Genomic DNA, 24168 nt, shown 5'->3' with positions numbered 1-24168 from the left:
CGAATCAAAGCATTGCATACTGCATCCTAATAGAAAGTCTTTTGTCCAGATATAAGAGCAAAGGCAGAGAAGCTTCACTTTGTATCTTTGTATCCAAAGTAGTTGACAAGGTGGCAGATTGTCTGTGAGCTCTTCTGGGCTTTTGGCAGTGGCCACCTGTCAATTCTTTTACCCGTTCTTTATTAGCTTGCTCTTTGAATTTTTGCCTTCAACTCTTTCCTCTCTCCCTCTCATTCGGGAGATGACCTTGCCTTTCGTATGACCTGGAGCAGTGCTTCTCAAACTGGAATGTTCCTAGTAATCCTCCGGAGATCTTGATAGAGTGCAGATCCTGATTTAGCAGCTCTGGGCTGGACCTGAACGTCTGCATTTCTAACAAGGTGCTGCTGAGGTTACTGGAGCACAGCAAGGTTCTAGAGCTGTCCATCTCAAACTCTGTGAATCACCTGGGATCTTGCTAGAAATGCAGCAGCTCAGGCTCCGCCTGACTTCCTGAATCTGAATCCGTGTGCTCACACACGCCCAGGGGCAGGTAGGCACACTCAGATTGGGGAGTGGCTCTCCAGCACACCTGTCTTCTCCAGGCCTGGGCCCCATCTGCTCTCTCCTGTAGCTTCAAGCACTATCCTTCTGCTCCTGACCCTTGGCCTAGGAATTCACTTACTCCTTCCCTGTTTTAAGTAGTAACTCTACCTGAGCCCCTCCTCCACCACGGTTAAAGGTTTTCTTCTCTGTTACAGTTTAAACTTGAGTGTTCTATATTTGCTGTCTCTTCACCCTTACCACCCATCCCAGTCTTTACTACTTCATATCATGTTCTCTATGTGTGTGTTTGTGTGTGTGTGTGTGTGTGTATGCGCGTGCACGGACATGCACACACAGGTGCATGTGTGCATGCAGAAAGAAATTGATTGTCACAAAGTTTTCGTTTTTTGTTTTTGGAGATGGGTTTTTTCTCTGTCACCCAGGCTGGAGTGCAGTGGCACCACCACAGCTCACTGCAGCCTCAAACTCCTGGACTTACTCGATCCTCCCACCTCAGCCTCCCAAGTAGCTAGGACGACACATGTGCATCATCATGCTGGGCTAATTTTTTCATTTTTTGTAGAAACAGGGTCTCTCTATGTTGTCCAGGCTAGTCTCGAACTTCTAGGCTCAAAGGATCCTCTTGCCTTGGACTCCCAAGGTATTGGGACTACAAGCCTGAGCCACCACGCCCGGTTGTAATCATTTCAACTGAAAATAACCAATTAACATTTCACCCATTCAATACAACTATTCTGAATTGTTTTGGATCGATTTGAAACTCTGCTAAACACATACCAGTAACCTAAATTAGTAACGTAGATGCTTTAATTTCTGAATGATTCACTTACTCTGGCAGAACGATGTGGAATTTTGCCTCTCCTCCTTCTGGAATGAGAGGCCAGGATTTACTTAAACTTCCAACCTGACCCTTCACTCCATTGTTCAACTCAAGCATGCTCAGGTGAAGTCCAAGCTTCTCAGGATGGCCTGCAGGGCATTCCACCCCAGCCGGTTCTCAGTTTCCCCTGACACACTTTACAACATGGCAATATTGAACTACTAAAGGTCTTGGGACTGCACACACTGTTCCATGCCTCTGGCCCTTGAGCTAGTTTGCGTCACCTCCCCCGTTCACCTGGCTGACTCCAAGCACCGTTGAGGACCCAACTCAGGCACCTCCTCTTCTAGGAAGTTCGTTCACCATAATAATCAGGGCATTGCCCCGATGCCATCATACCGCTCATACTCAGTGCACGATCAGTATTTGTGGAGGGACAGAAGAAAGCAGGGGAAATATTCTACTTAATCATTTAGAGGAGTTGCCTCAGGCAACCAGAATTCAAAGGCAGGAATAGCGCTATACCGCTCGCCATTAAATGGATCCACACAAAAATACACTTTGAAGCAGAAATGAAAGACTGTGAAAGGAATGAAGATCAGAATAGCAACAAGAGCAATACCTTAGATTTGTGTGATTTTACAGTTTATAAATTACTGTTGGAACTCATCATGTTTACAGCACAGTGAGCTGGGTGCCGGCATTCTCAGTGACAGACAAGGAGACCAGGGCGCAGGGAAGGGTCTGCGTACCCTAAGGGGCTGCAGTGACAGATCTTTTGGCTCTCTCTTTGGTTCCCACCCCACCATTTCACAGCTTGCCTAAAATGAGACAAATCGTAAGATATTAATAAGAATTCACTTTCAAAATTCTATATACTTGCTGCTCTATTTTAAAAATGTATTTCTCTTAAATTATGCTATGCTAATTAGCTCTACCATTTCCAGACAGTAATCTGTTATTGGGTGCGACTTTTTAAATTTAGATGCCACTACTAAATCCTAATTTAGACTCATTCCTTTTAATAACATCTATGCCTTCTAATGTGGTCCACCCTCCATTGCTTCAAAATAGGAGAGTTTATAATGTGTTACATTCATTCCATTATATGGATGGAACTCTACCTTCAGAAAATTCTAGTTTAGCTCTTCATTTGAAAGACATTCCTTGGGTATATATTTGGGATCCTTACCTTGATGCTTTTTCTGTGTCTTTTGATAAATTCCTCCTTTGTTACACTGCACTGTTTCTCTGAGGTCTTACATTAGAACAACCCCTGAAGAATAAGGAACTGTTGTAAATTGCTTTGTAAACAGGTTGCCAGCTGACTGCAATATGTATTTCCTGGCTTCTCTTTTCCCCCAGGTGGGGAATAACTGCGTTGTAACCTGGAGGCAGTCAGTAGTTACTAACCACCTAGTGTGTCAAATTACCAGGTAGTGTTACCCAGCAAAAGGGGCTCACTGCACTAGAAACCAACAGTATGACATCAAGTTTTTGAGAAAAGAAAAGCTTCATATTGCAAGTCAACTTCTGAGGAAACAGGAGCCCAGTTCAAATCTGTCTGCTTGTACTGGCTTTAAAGCAGTAATTTTATTACAGAAGGTTTAGGGGTGGATCCTGGCATTAGCAGGTAATTGGTGGGAGCAAAGGGCACATCTGGGAGGTCTTCAGGCATGCATGGTTCTCTCTTCAAGCTTCCTCGTAGGTCCCATGTGCAAATTCGGAGGGAGTTGGTATAAAACATGTGGTAGAAATTCAGGCTGTGACATCAGCAAGCTTGCTGTGGGCAAACTCCATTTGGCCTTATTGATTCCAGCTGATTTCAGTCAGTTTTGTTAGAGGGAGTTTCAGCAAATTGTTTCTTTTCTAATCTGCCCCTGAAAACAAGAATCTCTGTTATTGGTGTCTTTGACTCTTTGAAACAGTTTCAGTAGTTCCCAGGATATGAAGGTAAAAGACCCCCTTCATCAGTGAAAACTCTTACAAGAGGATGAGAGACATAGCTTCCTCTATGAGAGAAGAACAATTAATTTGACGCTCACAAACACTATGGTTGGTGCCAGGAACGTGGCCTGGTGAAGGGGAGAGTGTCACATCCTCCTTGCCCACTCCTGTTTCCACCCGTGCATTTCCCCTTCTGCCCCTCTCCTAAGCCAGGATGACCCTTCTGACTGCATAGAACTATCACAAACTGCTTCCATTTACACCAGACAACTTGGGATTCAGTCTTCTTGCTTGGTTCTTACTTACTGCAAAGATCTGTGACAACTTTGCCCACATTTGCTTAAGCTGAAAGCTAATGGATGAAAGTTTGCAGTTGAAAATCTGACACTACTACTTTCTCTTCAATGTCTTCCCTGTTTGCTTTTCTTAGGAAACATAGGAGACCGTGGTCGGGAGAGCTCACTGCAGGAACTATACAAATAATGTAAAAAGTAAGGCGTCCATAGGATCAAAGCCACATTTCTTTGCTCTCTGCACCCCATTCCCGCGCTGGCCAGGTTAAGCCTCCTTCGTGGCCAGCACCCGTTGGCAGGGCAGAACTCCCTGGAACCCGACCCTTGTCTCCATAGCGACGAGTCACAAAGCGGCCCGGGGCTCTCGCAGCGCTGAGTTCAGCTGGAGCCAGGGTCCGGTGGCCGCCTCCTCGGGCAGAATGGAACAGCCCGGGCCCAGGGCTCCGGATCCCTCTCTCTGCCACCACAACCTCCGGCCAAGTAAGACAGCAGACTCTGCCGGTCTGCGGGGTGGGGCTGGGGCCTTTCCCGGGGGAAAGGGTCCGGTTGAGAAAAGGGGGCCTTAGGTCTTTAAGGGAGTGGCATCGCTCTTAGGAGTACGCTCACCTGAGGAAAAGAAGGGGCGTCAGGGAGAATTACAGGGTATTCATGACGTTGCCCCTTTTCAGTCCTTCGCGTACCCTTTGCCAAGTCCCCGCTCCCGAAAACGCGCAGCGTTAAGTTTTAAACACTCAAGGAAACGCCTGGCTAAGAGGGGACGGGAAAAAAGGAAGAACTGGAGATTTTCCAAGGAAAACAGGGCCAAAGGCAAAGAAGAAAGAGAAGTCCGGGAAGATCAGAAGAGAACAAGTTCTGCATGAGTCCCGATCCCCATACAGGGTCTAGGAAACAGCAAGAAAGTGGGGGAGGGGGTGGCTGCTGGCGGCAGTCCCAGCGGTGTCTGCGGAGGCGGGGCCCTCCCTGGGCTGTCACACAGCCTGGGAACCATGGCCTTCAGCTGCCGCCTCTAACCCGAACTGATTTTTCTTCCACAGACATTTTGTATTTCACAGAGGTAGTGCTTTTCATCCTAATTCTACCGGCAGATGCAGCAGGTTCACCAGTTCAGCCTTTGGGGTCCGTGGAGGGAGAGCCACTCTAGCTGTGATGCTAGTGGCATGATTACCGTGTAGTCATCTCCATCATGGTCTCTTGTGGCAATAATTGCCCATTGCTGCTGTATAGCTGGGTAATTGTAATTCCACAGTGGCTACGGAGTAGTGAGGGATTGTTCAAGTACAAATTTCCTAGAATTGTGCTCCCACAAGAATGAATGAAGTGCATATTTTCATTCCAATTCATTCCATTGTGAATTAAGAGTGGAAAATGAAAATACTTAATTAGTGCAGAAAATATCTAATACACTCAGTTTCTATATGATGACAAGGCAAACAGGAGAGACAAAGGAGGGAGGATCCCCTCCTAGCATCCCGACAGCACCCCTTTGGATGCTTCTCTTCCCTTTCTAACCACCCTGTTTTCCCACTGTCTCCCTGTTACATCCCCTTCTTGTCTGGGAACTGTTCGAGTCTTCCAAGATTGATCCTTCTAGGCTTACCTTCTCTCTGTGACCACATCCTGCCGCAGGCTTCAGGTGCTGCATAAAGGTGCCAACAACTGTCTAACCTTTATCTCTGACTTGGACTTTCCTCCTAATTTTTCAGACCAGAATATGTAACTGTCTACCAGACAGTTCCATGTGGGTGTCGCAGCAGCGCCTCCAACTTGACATGTGCAAAATCACACTCCTTGTCCTCCTCAAACCTTCCAGAATTTGAGAGTTCAGTTAAGAGGGTCCTAGCTCCTCAACTTAGAAGGGAAGGCAGCTTCCTTGAGACTGCAGTTTGATCACCAGGTCTCTTTGATGCTGCCTCCAAAGCTCTTTTTCCCCTGGGTGAATTTGCCCCTTTACCTCCAGGCTCGGGCCTCTCATGGCTAGTCTGTGCCACTTCATCCCCCACTGCTGGGTGAGTCACCCTCCAAAAGGTGGGCTTGATGTGTCACCACTGCCCAGCTTTGGTCCAAAATAGGATGAGGTTGATGGTGACTGATGACTAACTGCTATTGAATAATTACTACAGATGGGCCTCTCAGGTGCTGTATTAGCTTCCTGTGGCTGCTATATGTTCCCACAGACTGGTGGATTCAAACAACAAAAATTTATTTCCTCACAGCTCTGAAGGTCAAGAGCCTGAAATCAAGGTCTGGAAAAGTCTGCACTCCCTCTACAGGCCCTGGGGGAGAAGTGGTCCTTACATCTTCCAGCTTCAGGTGGCCACGAGCACTGCTAGTGATGGCAGTGGCTGCTGCCATCATGCTGGTTGCAGTAGGGAAGCACAGCTGGGGCTGCAACACTCCATGGAGCCCGTGAGAGTTGCCCCTTCTGAGTCGGGATGGGAGCTCCCTGTGCGGCTACAGCCGCCCAAACCACAGCTGCAGACCCAGGCCTCCTGCTCTCTGGAGCAGGCAGGAGCCCTGTTGTCCTGGACAAGGCTACAGCCACCCAAACTGTGGCTGTGGGTCTGAGCCTCCCTGTGCCTCTGAGCCTCCCTGTGGAACCCACAGCTGCAGACCTGGGCCTTCCACTCCATGAAGCAGGCAGAAGCCGGGGACAAGTGGGAGCTTTGCCTCTTCCAAGTTGGTCAGGGAGGAGCTCCCTGGTGCAGCTGCGGCTACCCTCCCAGGCACAGGACCTGGGCATCTCTGCAGCCTGTACCCTTGAACCCCCCAGGAAGGACACCCTTACCCACCCATCCCTGCAGGCTCAGGGGTATCTCCTCCCACTGCCAGGCCATACCCCACCCTCATCCCTGCAGGCTCAGGGGTATCTGCTCCCACCACCTGGCCTCTCTCCACTGGCTCTGATCTCAGAGTGGGGTTGGGGCCAAGCCCCAGGGCTGTGAGTGGCAGCCAGAGGCAAACAGAAGCCTGGGTGGAAGGGGCTGGGGTGCCTAATAAGGCCCTACCTTCTGACCACGGAGGGCCTGAAGACCGGGGATCAGGTTGCCAGTCAGGAGCCTGAGTGGGGACTCAAGCTGCCTCCTCCGGCCTGCCCATGGCCACCCATGGACCAATCAGCATGCACATTCTTCCCTCTGAAGTTCATAAAAACCCTGGGCTCAGCCAGAGCGGGAAGAGGACGGCAGATGGAAGAGGGCAGGGAGAGACAAGGGAACCACCATCTGTAGAGGAGTATGCTATCTGCTGATAGCTGGAGATGATGGGGCAACTAGCTGCAGAAAGGAAGGAGTAACCTTTCCACTGCTGACAGAGAGGAGCTACCCTCTCTGCTGAGAGCTTCAGAGACCTGCAGAGACCTCCGAATGACTTGCCTGTGGAGAGGAGCTATGCTCTGCAGGGCCTCCTCTCTGCTGACAGCTGAACACTTGACTGGATGACCTGCCTACAGAGAGAAGCTACTCCTTCCTCTGAGCTGTTCTAACACTGAAACTCTTCTTCACTCTTCACTTGTCTGTGTACCTCAATGCGGGACAAAAACTCTGGCAAAGGCTGGCAAAGGCACTGCAGGCACAGAGGTTTCCAGCCAGAAAAATCAACACCCCAGAGATCCTGTAACACTAGCTTGTGGCCTCATTACTCCAGGTCTCTGCCTCTGTCTTATAAGCACACTTTTAATTGCATTTAGGGTACACGAGGATAATCCAGGATGATTTTCTAATCTTGAGATCTTCAGTTGCCTGCACAAAGACCCCTTTTCCCAATAAGATCAGAGTCACAGGTTTTGGGGGTTAGGACATGGACATATCTTTTTTGTAGTGTCAGTATGTGGCACATTACAAACAACTTATATTCATCAATAGCTTGAATCCCTTAAAATGAGGGAATAAAGCAACATATGTGAAAATATTTTGTAAAGTATGATAGAATATACATATTAGTTACTATTTTATAATATTTTTATAGCTTTATATTTTCCTAATGGTGAACACATCCAGTGGGTGGTCAAGGTTAGCAGAATGAGGCTTTAGGATGCTTTGCCGACCTGTCATTAGCCATCTTTCCCTTTGCTCCATTCACATGGGGCTATTTGTTTTGTCTCATCTCAGACTCTCATACCTCCTGCTGCTTCCTCTGTAGATTGCTTTACTTCATGTCCTGTGTTTCTCTTTCAAGCATCTACTAATTAAATCACAGCTCAGGTGCCAGCTATGCTATGATGACCCCTGGGCCTGCCCTTGCTGCGCCATCTTCTCATCCAAGCAGAAAGAATTGCACCCTCTTCATGTTCCCTGTGACACATAGGCCATCAGCACCACATTAAACTTGTGCTCATAGGATACATAGCTCATCTCTTGGCTGTGATTTCTCCAAGGCCAGGTCAAGACTCTATGTCCCAGTGCCCCACAGAGCTTGGTCCATGGGAGGACTTGGGGACTTGTTTGCAGGAGGAACAGAAAATGAGAAAAGAAAGAATGAGGAAGACATAATCACAGGAAGGATGGATATGAGCTACAGGAAAAGACATTGAGACACTGAGAAGAAAGTAGTGACATGCAGAGAACATACTAGAAAGAGATTTTCAGAATATTGTGATTACAGATTTCTCAATGAACGTTTCTGTTAATGAAGAAGATTAATTCCAATAGCATACTGTACTTTCAGAAGCTTTGCCAATGGAGGTAAAAAGCATGGAATTACAGCCCCGACAGAAAGGGTTGTAGTCAGGGAAATCATTAACATGAAATCAAAGGAAGATGTACCAAAGATAAAGTGTGCATCCGAGCAGGTAAGGATTAGGGAGTGGAGGGAGTGCCTGATCTGTACAAATGTAACACAGGAAGAGGGAGGCTTGCATAGCCTCGGTTCCTGGAAGCAGTGAGGCATGCTGCTCTTGTCCGTCAGACTCCTGATACAGACACCTGGCAATTGGTGACCCCAGCTGCCAAACTATCTTCAGAAGGGATAGGATCCTAGATGGGAGCACAGAGAGACGTGTCGTGCTTGCCCACATGATTGCTTGGGAGGTGCTGCCTGCAGTGCTGTTCTGCCAGGCTTTTTGAGGCATATCTGAGCCTAATAGAAATGTGATCTGGACTGTTAGAGTTGTTTGCCTTAGAAAAAAAGGGAGAAGTTATGTGTGGCTTTTGTGCAGAATATCCTTCCTCATCCTTCCAGGAGTCCAATGCAGAAGTTCAAATCAGGTTAGAGAAGGCTTCTTTTATGAGTGGCATGCCTCACAATTTCTTCCCTTTTACTTGTTCACACTTGTAATTCTTTTAACAAAGAACATTGAATTCTGCTATTGGGATAAAATGCTTTCAAGCATAAAGTGATGCCCACTAAAGCAGGAATATTGGAGAATGACATCATTTCTTGTAGAGCAAGATTAGAGAGCAGACACTAGGAGTGCACAGAAGCACAGGTACAGAGTGGGGAATACAAGGGGCTAAAGCTTGGGTTCTCTAAGGGGCTTTTAGTGGAGGTAGAACTTCAGCCAGGGTTAAGGGCACAGGTAATAGTTGTGGATGATCAGATCCTGACTGGAAATGAGAGTCTGTTAAATTATAAACAAGACTTGATTGGGATAGATGAGGAGATGAACATTAAGAGGTTCATAGATAACAGGAATCATAGATATTTGGCCAGAACTTCCTATGCTAAGCAGTAGCGTCTAGCTTTTTAAAATAGGGAAATTGAAGAAAAATACTTAGTAGCAATTGTAATAGGACACATGAAGGGGAACAAATACAGGCAGTGAGTATTCAGAATACTGGCTACAGTATTCTAGGGATGAAGTGATAGATCCGAGAGAACACCGTGTATTCAAAAAGTAGAGACGTTCAATCGGGTTCTCATGACATCTAAAAAGCAGCAGGTAGCTACCCAGATAGGAAGAGTGAGAGAATGACTGGATTTTAAATTTAAAGTGTATATTCCTGAGAAATTTGGTGGTACTTTGTTGACAATGGAGGTTGGGGCAAATAAACAGTGTTGTTGCTGGTATCTACCTTAGCTCACTTTCTGTTGCTATAACAGAATACTACATACTGGGTAATTTATAAGGAAAAGAATACTATTTAGCTAATGGTTCTAGAGGATGGAAAGTCCAAGAGCATGGCACTGGCATCGGGTGAGAGCCTATTAGCTGCATCGTAACATGGTGGAGGGCATTGCATGATGGCAGGGCAAGAATGTGCTAGCCCATGTCTCTCATCCTCTTTGTATAAAGCCCCCAGTCCCATCCTGGGGACCCCTCTCTGATTACCTTATCTAATCTTAATTACCTCTCAAAGGCCCCACCTCCAAATGCTATCAACATATACATTTAGGGACTAAGTTCCCAATATACAAAATTTGGGGAACACATTCAAACAATAGCACTACCAGTGGTAAGTTCTCAGCTGGCATCCTCCTGGAACCATCAGCAGTATTTGACTCCCTTCTCTGGGACACTTTCTTTGACTTTCAGGATGCCACTGGCTCCTGGTTTCTTCATCACCTTGCTAACAGTGCTTTTCAGACCCTTCACTGGGTTCCTCCTTCTCTCTCCAAATTCTTGACATTGGAGTGTTCCAGGTCTCAGCCTCGGAACTTCTGCTCTAAGTCTACTCCCTCCCTCATTGATCTCCCCACTCTCATGGTTTTAAATAGCATATACACCACAGGATTTTGCACAACCATTACAAGACGTGCATTAGAACCACGCCAGATAACTTGGAGGGGTTTTCTATCAGACACTGTTAGTGACAGATACAAGAAAAAGATACTTTGTGTCATATGAACCCACTTTTGTGAAACAAAAGGTTGATAACTGAAACCCAATATGTCTATGTATAAATCAGCATGTGATACCTCCATATGTATGCAAAGAAACAGGCACAATGGTTAACATGTGCTGCCTGGGAGGAGGGATAGGAAGGAGAGTGGCAATGGCAGGGAAAGAAAGAAGTAAGGAGGTGTCCATTATAAAACTTGATGTATGTGATATGATCCCCTGTGTGTAAAATCATTCCATGTGTATATCTAGTATGATGCAAGTATAGGTACATCTAAGATGATGCATGTAAAGTTGGTGACCAAAACATAATGGTGGGTCTCTTAAGATGATAGAATTTCAGATGAACTGCTTTCCTCTTTATATTTTTATGTCTGTCTTTAATTCTTTAAAATAGCCTGCATGAATGATCAGGAGAAACAGTAGAACTATCTTTTATTTTGGGATGAAACACAAATAAGTCAAGCTTTCCCTCATTCCTATTAGAGGCTGTATTTTGGCCTTTACTCCTTAGACTCTAAAGATAAATTATCCAAAATGTTTTTTTTTCTCTTTCAAAATTATCTTAATTGTTAAAACAACATTTCATCAAAACATTCAGGTTTGCCATATTTAAAACTGCTTTATTGTACTTTTAGCAGGTGGCCCCAACTGGGATTCCTATGCTACCACTATGAGGACTGCATTCACGCCTAAAACAGGAGCAGTGCCTGCCTTCATTCGGTAGATCATTATTTGAGTTGAATTGATATACATGTTTTAATTTGTTGGCTTGTCTTTTATGACTCAGAATCCAAACACATAGACAGTAATTAGAGAAGCCTCATAAAAATGCTCTTGGGTAGGGGCTACTGTGTGCACAGCTCTCCTCCAAGTGTCAGTGGTACCCCCTCCCCTCAAACAGTATCCAGACCTCCTATAGGGAAACCAAGAAAATGGCTACTAATTTTTCATAAAGTTGCTGTGTATTGTGGTTTACAGCAGACCTAATATACAGGTTAATAAGGTTGTGCTACCTAAACATTCAGGTGACTTGAATCCATTCCCTTATATATAGTAGGCAGGCAATGACAATTGAGTGAATAGATGAATGGATGAACAAATACTTGTTATCACAGCATCACCAAGACTAGCCTTGGAAGCTGGAAGAAGGCTACTGTCCCCCTATTCTTACCTCCACTCCTCCAGATACTGCAATATTGGCTTCAACTTCTCCAATTCAACCTGAGCTGAGGGTAGTGGGAGTTTCTAAACATCAGTTGCCTTTCTGAGCTTCTAAGCTCATCAATAGGTGAGTGAGAGCGGGATTAGGGGAGCCCCATCATTTTTCTTTTCTTTTTTTTTTTTTTTTTGAGACGGAGTCTCGCTCTGTCGCTCAGGCTGGAGTGCGGTGGCACAATCTCAGCTCACTGCAACCTCTGCCTCCCAGGTTTACACCATTCTCCTGTCTCAGCCTCCCAAGTAGCTGGGACTACAGGCGCCCGCCACCAGGCCTGGCTAATTTTTTGTATTTTTAGTAGAGACAGGATTTCATGTTAGCCAGGATGGTCTCGATTTCCTGACCTTGTGATCCACCCACCTCGGCCTCCCAAAGTGCTCGGGTTACAGGTGTGAGCCCTTGTGCCCAGCCGCCCCATCATCTTTTACTGTGTCACTGGTAGGTGTGAAATCAGCATAGAGAGCCTTCAATTATCATCTTCATTCTGTGAATTGTGTCCAATAAGAATCTTTTCACCTTAAGCCCGGCCAACATGGTGAAACCCTGTCTCTACCTAAAATACAAAAATTAGCTGGGCATGGTGGCGGGCACTTGTGATCCCAGCTACTCGGGAGGCAGAGGCACGAGAATTGCTTGAACCCGGGAGGGAGAGGTCACAGTGAGCCGAGATCACACCACTGCACTCCAGCCCGTGCGACAGAGTGAGACTCTGTCTCAAAAAAAAAAAACAAAAAATCTTTTTGCCTTAAAAGTTCAAGATATTGAGAAGTGGAATGGAGTATTAGTAAGACCATGGCTATGGAGTTAGGGAGTTAGGCAGAAATGCCATCTATCCTCAGCCCTCTGCTCTTAGCTGTATTATCTCTGCCACCTTGCACAAGTTAACAAGCCATCTGGGGCTCAGTTTTGTCATTGGTGAAATGGGGACAATGATACCTGCCTAAAGTGGCTGTTCTGAGGACACAAAGCACCAGGATAGTGACTAACACAAAGAAGTTAGTCATTTTCATTCATTTTTCCCACCATAGTATATGATAAATTTCCAAAAAGTGCAAGGCTACAAGATTCCAGATTTCTGAGTTACTAGCTATCCCAGTGAGTCCTGTTGTAACTGGGAAATTTTATCATCTGATTGTAATGAAAGTGCCAGGTGTATGACTGTAACAGTTGCTTTAAGGAGAAACGTTTAGGGGATGAAAGACAAAAACAAATAGATAACTTAGGGAGTCTAGGTCAGTGATGTCTGAATTTATATATTTATAAAGTTCTCACAAAAATTTTCAGTGTAAAAATTTTAACGTTTTTTATTTCAATAGCTTTTGCAGTACAAGTGGTTTTTGGTTACATGGATGCATTGCATAATGGTGAAGTCTGAGATTTTAGGGTCCCCATCACCCAAGTAGTGTACATTGCACCCGATATGTAAGTTTTTATTCCTCACTCGTTTCCCTCTCCCTCCCTGCTTCTGAGTCTCCATAGTCCATCATATCACTCTATAGGCCTTTGGGTACCCGTAGCTTAGCTCCCACTTCTCAGTGAGAATGTATGGTATTTGGTTTTTCATTCCAGAGTTACTTCACTTAGAATAATGGCCTCCAGCTCCACCCAAGTTGCTGCAAAAGATACTATTTCATTCTTTTTTATGGCTGTGTAACATTCCATGTTGTGTATATACCACATTTTTTTTTATCCAATCACTAATCAATGGACACTTACGTTGGTTTGATATCTTTAAAATTGTGAACTGTGCTGTGATAAACATACACGTACAGTTGTCTTTTTAATAAAATGACTTCTTTTCCTTTGGGTAGATACCCAGTAGTGGGATTGCTAGACCAAACGATAGATCTACTGTTAGTTCCTCGAGAAATCTTCATACTGTAACTGTTTTCCATAGAAGCATACACCATCAGGGTTTAAGTGTTTCCTTTTCACCACATCGTTGCCAGCATCTATTGTTTTTTTTTTTCTTTTTAATAATTAAATTCAACAATACTTTTTGCAGGAGTAGGGTGGTATCTCATTGCAGTTTTCATTTGTATTTCCCTGATGACCAGTGATGTTGAGCATTTTTTTTCATATGTTTTTGGCCATTTGTATACCTTCTTTTGAGACATGTCTGTTCATGTCATTTACCAACATTTTGATAGGATTTGTTTTCTTGGTGATTTATTTGAGTTCCTTGTAGATTTGGGATGTTAATCTTTTGTTAGCTGTAGTTTGCAAATGGTTTTCTCCCATTCTGTGGGTTGTCTGATTAATCTAATTATTCTTTTTGCTGTACAGAAGCATTTCAGTTAAATTAGGTTCTATTTATTTATTTTGCATTTGCTTTTGGAGTCTTAGTCATGAATTATTTGCCTAGGCCAGTGACCAGAAGAGTTTTTCCTAGGTTATCTCCTGGAATTTTTATGGTTTCCCGTCTCTTATATTTAAGTCTTTTGTCCATCTTGAGTTGATTTTTGTACAAGGTGAGAGATGCTAGCCAATTTTCCCAGCACCATTTATTAAATATGGTGTCCTTTCCCAAATTCATGTTTTTGTATGCTTTGTCAAGGATCACTAGGTTATAAGTATTTAGCTTTATTTCTAAGTTCTCTATTCTGTTCCATTGGTCAATGTGCCTACTTTTTTTTTTTTTTTTTTAACCAGTACCATGCTCTTTTGGTACCTATAGGCTCGTAGTATAATTTGAAGTCTGGTAATGTGATGCCTTCAGATTTATTCTTTCTACTCAGGATTGTTTTGGCTATTTATGCTCTCTTTTGGTTCCATATGAATTTCAGGATTGTTTTTCCTAATTCTGTGAAAAATGATGTTGGTATTTTGATAAGAATTGCATTGACTCCGCAGATTGCTTTGGGCAGTACAGTCATTTTCATAATATTGATTCTTCCGATCACCATGGGGTGTGTTTCCATTTGTTTGTGTCACCTACGATTTCTTTCAGCAGTGTTTTGTAGTTCTCCTTGCAGAGATATTTCACCTCCTCGCTGGTTAAGTATATTCCTGGTATGTTATTTTTTGCAGCTGTTATACAAGGGATCGAGTTATTGATTTGATTCTCAGCTTGGTCATTGTTGTATGTAGCAGTGCTACTGATATATGTGCATTGATTTTGTAACTTGAGACTTTACTGAATTCTTTTATCCAAACTCTAGGTATATGATCATATCATCAGCAGACAGCAATATTTTGACTTTCTCTTTTCAAATGTGGATGCACTTTATTTCTTTCTGTTGCTTGATTGGTCCGGCTAGGGCTTCCAGAACTATGTTGAACAGAAGTGGTGAAAGTGGGTATCCTTTTCTTGTTCTAGGCCTCAGAGGAAATGCTTTCAACTTTTCCCCATTTGGTGTAATGAAAATTGTGGTTTTGTCATAGATGGCTCTCATTATTTTCAGGTATATTCCTTAGGTGCCTAGTTTGTTGAAGGTTTTTATCATAAAGGGATGCTGGATTTTATTGAATGCTTTTTCTGCATCTATTGAAATGATCATGCGATTTTTGTTTTTTGATTCCATTTATATGATATATCATATTTATTGACTTGCATATATTAAAGCATGCCTGTGTCCCTGGGATGAAACCCACTGGATTATTGCATATTATCTTTTTGATGTGCTACTGAATTCAGTCAGTATTTTGTTGAGAATTTTTGCATCAATGTTCATCAGGGATATTGGTCTGTAGTTTTCTACAGACCAGTATTCCTGGTTTTGGGTATCAGAGTGAAACTGACTTCATAAAATGAGTCGGAGAGGATTCCCTCTTTCTCAATCTTTTGGAATAGTTTCAGTAGGATTGGCACCAATTCTTCTTTGAACGTCTGGTAGAATTCAGCTGTGAATCCATCTGGCTCTGGCTTTTTTTGAAGTCGACAGCTTTTTTTATTACTGATTCAATCTCACTGTGTGTTATTGGTCTGCTCAGGGTTTCTATTTCTTCCTGATTTAATCTAGGAGTCTTGTATGTTTCCAAGAATTTATTCATTTCCTCTGGATTTTCTAGTTTGAGTGCATTGAGGTGCTCATAGTAGTCTTGAATGATCTTTCATAATTCTGTGGTGTCAGTTGAAATGTCTCTAGTTCCATTTCAAATTGAGTTTATTTGAATATTCTCTCTTCTTTTCCTGGTTAATCTAGTTTATGGTCTATCAATTTTACCTTTTCAAAGAACAAGCTTTTTGTTTCATTGATCTTTGTTTTGTTGTTCGTTTAATTTCACTTTGTTCTGCTCTGATCTTATTTCTTTACTTGTACTAGCCTTGGGTTTAGTTTGTTTTTTTTTCTCTAGTTCCTTGAAATATGAAATTAGGTTGTCAATTTGTGATCTTTCAGACTTTTTGCTGTAGGCATTTAGTGCTATAAACTTTCCTCTTAGCACCGCTTTTACTGTATCCCAGAAGTTTTGATAACTTGTGTCACTATTATCATTTATTTCAAAGGGTTTTTAAAATTTCCATCTTGATTTCATTGTTAACCCAAAAATCATGCAGGAGCAGATTTTTAATTTCCATGAATTTGTATAGTTTTGAGAGTTCCTTTTGGAGTTAATTTTTAGTTTCATTCCACTGTGATCTGAGAAGATACCTGATATGACTTTGTTTAAAATTTATTGAGACTTGTTTTGTGACCTATTGTATGGTCTGTATTGGAGAATGTCCCATGTGCTGATGAGAAAAAACGTGTATTCTGCAATTCTTGGGTAGAATTTTTTGTAAATATTTGTTAGGTCCATTTGCTCTAGAGTGTAGTTTAAGTCCATTGTTTCTTTGTTGATTTTCTGTCTCAATGATCTGTCTAGTGCTATCAATGGAGTGTTGGAGTCCCCCACTCTTATTGTGTTGCTGTCTATCTCATTTCTTGGATCTAGCAGCAAATAGTTTATGAATCTGGGAGCTCCAATGTTAGATGCATACAAATTTAGGATTGTAATATCTTCTTGTTGGATTAATCCTTTTATCATTATTTAACAGCCTTCTTTGTCTTTTCTTACTGTTGTTGCTTTAAAGTCTGCTTTATCTGGTATAAGAATAGCTACTGCAGCTCGCTTTTGGTTTCCACTTGCATGGAATATCTTTTTCCACCCTTTTTCCTTGGGTTTATATGAATCCTTACGTTTTAGGTCAGTCTCTTGAAGACAGCAGATATTTTGTGGTTTGTGGATTTTTTTTAATTCATTCTACCAATCTATTAAGTGGAGTATTTAGGCCATTTATGTTCAATGTTCATAGCGAGATGTGAGGGATTGTTCTAGTCATCATGTTAATTGCTTCCTAGATACTTTGTTTTCTTCATTGTGTTATTTTATAGGCCTTTTCAAAAGGTTCTATTCTGGTATATATTGACCTTTTGTTTCAGGATTTAGAACTCCTTTTAGCACTTCTAGTAGGGCTGGCCTGGTAGTGACAAATTCCCTCAGCATTTGTTTGTCTGAAAATGACTTTATTTCTTCTTTGTTTATAAAGCTTAGTTTTTCTGGATGAAAAATTCTAGGCTGACAGTTACTCTCTTTAAGGAGGCTAAAAATAGGACCCCAATCCCTTCTGGTTTGTAAGGTTTCTGCTAAAAAGTTTGCTGTTATTCTGATAGGTTTTTTTGTTTTGTTTTATTTTTTAATAGGTTACCTGATGCTTTTGTCTCACTTCTCTCAGAATTATTTCCTTCACATTGACTTTGGATTAGCCTGATGACTATGGGTGTTGGTGAAGTCCTTTTTGTGATGCATCTCCAAGGAGTTCTTTGAGCTTCTTGTATTTGGATATGTAAATCTCTAGCAAGCCCAGGAAAGTTTTCCCTCATTTATTCCCTCATATAATTTTTCCAAACTTTTTACTTACTCTTCTCCCTCAGAACACCAGTTACTCTTAGATTTGGCCATTCTACAGAATCCCATATTTCTTGGAGACTTTGCTCATTTCTTTTTATTCTTTTTTCTTTATTTTTGTCTGGGTTAATTCAAAAGCCTTGTTTTCTAGCTCTTAAATTCTTTCTTCTACTTGTTCTAGTCTGTTAAAACTTTCCACTGCATTTTGTCATTCCCTAAATGTGTCTTTCATTTCCAGAAGTTCTGATTTTTTTAAAATCTATTTCTTTAGAAAATTTTTTATTCATATCCGGAGTTGTTTCTTAGTTTCTTTATGTTGGTTTTCACCTTCGTTTAGTATCTCCTTGAGTAGCTTAATAATCAAACTTTTGAATTCTTAATCTGGTACTTCAAAGATTTCATTTTAGTTTAGATCCATTGCTAGAAAGCTAGTGTGATCTTTCAGGGATGTTATAGAACCTTGTTTTGTCATATTGCCAGAATTATTTTTCTGGTTCCTTTTCATTTGGGTAGACTATTTTTTCTAATTATTCTTGAATTTATTTTTTATTTGATTTTTAAAAATTTATTTTCCCCCCTTAAGGATGGGACCTTAATGTTTACAGTTTATTGTAGCCTAATTTGGCTCTTGGTGCTTTCAGGCATGAAGACTCTGTATAAGTTCCCTGGTTATAGAGAGTCTTTGTATGATGGCTTTGTCAAATGTCAACATAAATTTAAATAACTGCAAAAGATTAAACTTCCTCCCCATCCTACATATTGACATTTTAAAATAAAACTTTTCAATAAAACCAATGAATACTCTCAATGCTTTAGCAAATTAATACCTGCCATGATCTTTTAAATAAACACACAAATAAGCTCTTCTTTGATCATTTATTTCATTTCTTTCTCTTCTTGAACTCTCATTCCCACTCCACTTCCTCCATAGAATTTTTCCCTGCTGTAACATATTTTATGTTTGAAAGCAATTTATTGATCACTCTATTATACTTCTTTGCAACTCTTTTAGTATATTAGTTGAAATTAATTTTTAAACATGTTATATGACCCTAAGTATAGAATTATCACAATTATTTTAGTACACAATTGCTCAAAGCAATAAATACATTATAAATACTCATAATTATGAAATACAAAAAGGAAATTTTTTTGCAACTACATCTTAATGAGATAAATGTGGCTGTTTAGTTTTCAATTAGTTCATATATCTAGTTTTGAGTGTTGTTATTTTTAGAATGCAACTGCACTCAGCATCACTTTTTTCTGCTTCTAATGTTAAGAAACCTTGTTCATATATATATATTTAAATAAGTAGGTGCAAATGAAAGGAGTTTTAGTATAGCAGTGTCACTCAGTACTCTGAACTCTTTCTGAATTATGTCCCAGAAATCACAATGTGATTTTTAATGACTGATCAGCTGACAGCTTGGGTTGAGTACTCCTTCAATTTTGCTGAAAGCAATTAATAAGATGATTTATCATCCAGTCATTGAGTTATTCCCTATCTCAGTTTCTGAGAATATGCTGAAAAGACACGTCTTAACACATGACTATTAAATTGCACCTGTTACTATTTCACTTGGCGGCAACTTGTTTAATTTTCTATATTCAAAAAGGATTTGGAAAATGGAAACACAAATTTTAATAAATTTTTATCATACAAACTTTTTTTGATAAAAGGCTTTTATCATACTTTGAATATATTTTTATCAAAATCTTGGAGCTGAACATTTAGCTTATACAGTTTATACCATCTTTACCTAGTTGGTAAAATCAGTCCTTGTTGTTCAAATCAATAAGTAAAATCAGGTTTATTTCCTGTCCAAATAAAATCTAGTTACACTTTCAATTCAAATAAATGTTAATATGTGTTTTGAGAATATTATAAAAACCACTGAAAAATAAATTATGGAATGCATATTGTAGAGAAGACAATTAAAAGTACACAAGAGAAATGTTAAAAGATTTGAGTCTGATATGATTCATTATATCCAAGTAACTTATACAGTTAGCTATACATTTCATTGCATCATATCCAAAAATAATGCAATAAAATGTGTAGATAAATGTATAGGTTGTTTGTGAAGAGTATAATAAAAAGCATGATGTTTCCTAAATATATTCTCATGTATGTAAAATTCTGCTGCTTTCCTTTTGGGAATGATTAAATACTTATCATGTATAAAAACAGAAACAATTTGATTAATTTCATCAGACATCAAATCAAATATTTACTAGTATTCAACGAAAGAAAGTTACATATAATGAAAATTAAAATTGGTGTGGCAGGTCAGCCGATACTTTCATTTATTGTTAAATATTTTACAACATAAAATAAAATGAAACTTGGCTGTATTGGAGTATTTTGTAACATGATTGGATTCAGAATAAAATTTAAATACTTTATTGAATGATTAATACAAAACCTGAAAAAAAATACAAGATTCTTATTTGTCAGTTTTATGCAGTGTATCTTTAAAAATTTGCTGTCTCGTAAAGGATTCTGGGCTGGGCATGGTAGCTCATTCCTATAATCCCAACACTTAGGGAGGCCAAGGCAGGTGGGTCACCTGAGGTCAGGAGTTTGAGACCAGCCTGACCAATATGGTGAAACCACGTCTCTACTAAAAATACAAAAATTAGCCCAGTGTGGTGGCATGTGCCTGTTGTCCCAGCTACTCAGGAGACTGAGACAGGAGAATTGCTTGAACCCGGGAAGTGGAGGTTGCTTCAGCCTGGGTGACAGAGTGAGACTCTGTCTAAAAAAAAAAAAAAAGAAAAAAAGAAAAAAAAGGCAAGATTCTGGTTATATTTAAAGTAATAGTGTGACCAGCCTGTGCTGCTTCACCACCTCAGAGCTGCTTTTCTTTCCAGCTAATGGCATGTCCTAGAGATAAGCTGATAAATGCCTGTCTTTAAATGTGGGAGGAAAGGAGTCATTTTAAGCATTCTGCATCCTCTGCTCTTCTCTCAGAGGCCTCTCCCTAAAAGGATGTGAACGTTTTGTAATTGTTAGGAGATAGAAAACCAGACATTCCTCTCAGCCATGCTCTATGACATACCTAAATTCAGAGCCACCCACAAAGAACTAGTACCCTGGGTATAGCACAACCCTTCACTCTCTAGAAATACACATGACATTGAGAACCACAAGCCCAGGCAAGTGGTTCCAAATGGAGCTTGGATTACAAGGAGGTGTGTCTGAAATCATTCCGACCATGTTTCCCTTCACTGGAGGCCCCCTTCACGGTTGGAGGCTTATTCCTCGAGGCAATGCACCACAGAAAGAGCCTGTGGTGAAATGGGGAAGAGAGAATCAGGCAAGAGGTGTAGGAAGAAAGAACCCACATACATTTGCGGGTTTGTTCTCAGGCGGATATGTTCTAGGAAAGAGTATATTGAGAAATTGAGATCTGAAAATTGATTCTTTTAAAGCTTTTTGTGGCTAAGTGTGGTGGCTCACAGCTGTAATCCCAGCCTGTAGCATGCGCCTGTAGTCCCAGCTACTTGAGGCGGGTGGATCACTTGAGGCTAGAAGTTCAAGACCAGCCTGGGCAACATAATGAGACGACATCTCAAAAAACAGAAATAAAAAATAAATCAGCTGGGCATGGTGGTACATGCCTGTAAGTCCTAGGTACTTGAGAGGCTGAGGTGGGAGGATAGATGGAGCCCAGCAGTTTGAGGCTGCAGTGAGCTGTGATGGCACCACAGAGCTGCAGCCTGGGCAACAGAGCAAGACTCTGTCTCAAAAAAAACAAAAAACAAAAAACAGTTGTTTGTGCTGTGTCCTCTCCCTTTGAAAACTCTCCAGTTTATATCTGAATGACAATAAATAATCATCCGGATGTTTGTTTCCAACATCCCAGATATTTGTTTCTTATAGAGATAATCTGAATCTATCTAGCCCTCTTTTAAAGATAAGTCAAAATGAAATATTTTAAACATACTCAAAGGAACATACAAGGAATCCCCACTATGAGCCAGCAACAGCAATCATTGCTGGTTAGCTACTGTTATCTGCACCCTCCACTCATCCTTCCCACTGGAGTATGTGGAAGCAAATCCCAAGCACTGTATCCTTTCAATCCTAAAGATTTTGTATGTATCTCTAAAAGATAAAAAATGTTTTAAAAATTGTAACAATACTATTATCTCACCTTTAAGAAAACCAATTCCTTAATATCAAATGGCCAATCAGCAATCAAATCTCTCCAATTGTCTCATAACTTTTTTTTTATAAAGGCAGTGGTTTGAAATTGAATCCAGGAAGGGTCCATACATTTCATTTGGTTATTATGTCTCTTACTTCATTTAATCTTAAAAAAGAAAAGAGAGAGAGAGAGAACAAACAGAATCATTGTTCTGGGACTTTTTCTTTTTTTTTTTTTTTTTTATCTCCATGATGCCATTTGCCATTTAAATGATTTCTCTTTTCATGTATTTCCTGTAATCCAACATTGTAAAGACTTCATCTGATTCAAGTTCTGCATTTTGGCAAAGATATTTAATAAGTGGCAATGCATGTATTCACTCAGAAGCTCCTAGTGTCTGGTGGTCCTCTTTTGGAGCTGCGAGTGGACCCTGCTGGTCATTGCCTAGATTTGTTATTTCATTAGGTGCTTGAAACTAGTGATATTTCAATTCTTATATTTCTTCCCTTTATCAGATGGAAGATTTCTATAGAGAGAAGCTTTTCTTCACCAGCTATTTGGTTACACTGAAGTGCCATTTGTACTGGAGAGTGTTCAGTTCTTAAAAAAATTAATGAAATAAATTTCATATTGTTATGTTTTTAAATTTTATTTTAGGCCTCTGTACTTTTGTTAAAAGCCATCCTAAAATACAGCATTGTTTTCCTTCAAGGAAAACCTGAAATTAAATTATTTCTGGCATCAACTCTTATGTCAATCTATCTTTTTAAAAAATGTAATGAGTAAAATGATTTGACATGTGTACTTTTGTGAGATTTGGTATTTAACCTCTGACTCTAATTTCTGCTGGTTTTTTTTTTTTTTTTTTTTTTGTAGCCAAAACAGTATCAGAAGATTAGGATACACATATTCACTTAGTGATCCTATTCTCAATCAGACACAATATAATGATGAGTATACTTGGAAATCATACTCCAAAGAAGATTTGATCAAAACTGAGGCTTCGAGAGGAATCAAGAGCCACAAATCTCATCTCAATGAAGTAAGATAATATCTACATATGTGTTGAATTTAATACTGTATCAACAACCCATAAGAATGAGAGTTTAAATATGTCACAAAGATCTTCCAGCTTCTACAGTTACGGGATACGTGATTCTTTTCAGACTATTTCCTGTCTACCTTCTCACATTTATTTCTAACCACTTATATTCTATCCCCTGGAGTTTTTTTTTTAAAAAAGGACTTTTTAAAAATTGAAGTGAAATTTACGTAATATAGAATTAACCTTTTAAAGTGAACAATTCAGTGGCATTTAGTACATACATGTTGTTGGACAGCCGTCACTTCTATTTTTGTTCCAAACCATTTTCATCATCCTAGGAGATCTCATACCCATTAAGCAATTACCCCCGACTCCACTCCCCACTGTCTGCTTTCTACCTCTGTGGATTACCTTTTGTGGGTATTTTAGGTGGAATAGGTGTGGAATTCCACCTATTTTATGTGGAATGGGTGACCTTTTGTATCTGGCTTCTTTTCACTTAGTATAATGTTTTCAAGGTTCATCAGCTAAGAAATTATCTGACTAGAAAGACGACAGGAAAAGCACTATTATGAGGACTACAGATGTAGCATCCGTGTAGCAAATATCAGTACTTCCAATTCTTTGTCACAGTTGAATAATATTCTCTCTCATGGATAAACCACAATTTGTCTGTCCATGCATCCATTAATGCATCTTTGGATTGTTTCTACTTTTTGGCTATTGTGAATTGTGCCACTGTGAACAGCCATGTACAAGTATTTGTGCTTAGCCTTATGTTTCGTGTAGTTTCAAACCTCCATTTTTAAAATCATTCTGTTTCTTCTACCTAGAATGTCCTTATCCTGTGCACTAAGGGAATCCCTATATTTCTTTGAGACTCGGATTAAAGAAAGCCCTTCTCCCCTGGATGGAAATAACTGATTCTCCCTGTGTGTTTTCTTGGCTATCTGTTCCCTTCCCCCATCACAAAAGGCAATGCTTGGTTGTAGTAAAGGGTATCATTTACTTGACTGCCACGTGGGATGGGACCACCTAGGATTGAGCCACCTTGATGCATTCAATAGATGATAAGGCATAGAATGAACAGGATTTGATGATTAAAAGGATGCAAAAGATAAGGAAGAGGAAAGTATAATGTTCAACTTCTCACTTGGACAGCTGAGCGTATGTAGACACTGTTTACTCAGCTGGAACATGGTGGAGGACTAGGTTGGGTGGAGAAGGGCATTGGGGGAACATGTAGTTTTAGCTGAAGACATGTTGGTTGAAGATATGTCCAACTGGCAGTTTAATAGACAGGTCTGGAGCTCATGGAGGACAGATGAGCTAGGCATATGGACTTGGAAGTCATTAGAATGTACACATATAGCCGATTCAATTTGGTTCCTTGTGTTATCCATTCATTGTAACCTATTCAACCCTGAAAAAAAAGTATAGATTTATACATATATTTATACATATATATGTATATATCTCCTAGAGATATATACATAAAACTCCTGTCTCTAAAAACTATATATATAAATTATATATA

General features: G+C 40.6%; 1 protein-coding gene and 1 long non-coding RNA gene across 2 annotated transcripts in view; one reads left to right on the top strand and one right to left on the bottom strand.

Moving 5' to 3' along the window:
* Positions 1-1989: 1989 nt before the first annotated feature.
* On the bottom strand, positions 1990-3964 carry LOC105515165. The gene is made up of 3 exons (XR_001002274.1): positions 3577-3964; positions 2559-3246; positions 1990-2187 (listed from the first exon to the last, which is right to left on the bottom strand). It is a non-coding gene; the product is annotated as an uncharacterized LOC105515165 (long non-coding RNA).
* A 5-nt stretch (positions 3965-3969) lies between these two features.
* TEX26 (testis expressed 26) overlaps positions 3970-24168 on the top strand; it is a 40802-nt gene continuing 20603 nt past the window's right edge. Inside the window, exons 1-3 of the mRNA XM_011946919.1 lie at positions 3970-4086; positions 11020-11104; positions 22463-22628. Coding sequence (XP_011802309.1) covers positions 4026-4086; positions 11020-11104; positions 22463-22628 — 312 coding nt within the window. The 5' untranslated portion in view covers positions 3970-4025. The remainder of the gene's footprint in view (positions 4087-11019; positions 11105-22462; positions 22629-24168) is intronic.

This window comes from Colobus angolensis, unplaced genomic scaffold, assembly GCF_000951035.1.
Source record: "Colobus angolensis palliatus isolate OR3802 unplaced genomic scaffold, Cang.pa_1.0 Scaffold255, whole genome shotgun sequence".
Taxonomy (NCBI): Eukaryota; Metazoa; Chordata; class Mammalia; order Primates; family Cercopithecidae; genus Colobus; species Colobus angolensis.
This window is presented reverse-complemented; position numbering and strand designations above follow the sequence as displayed.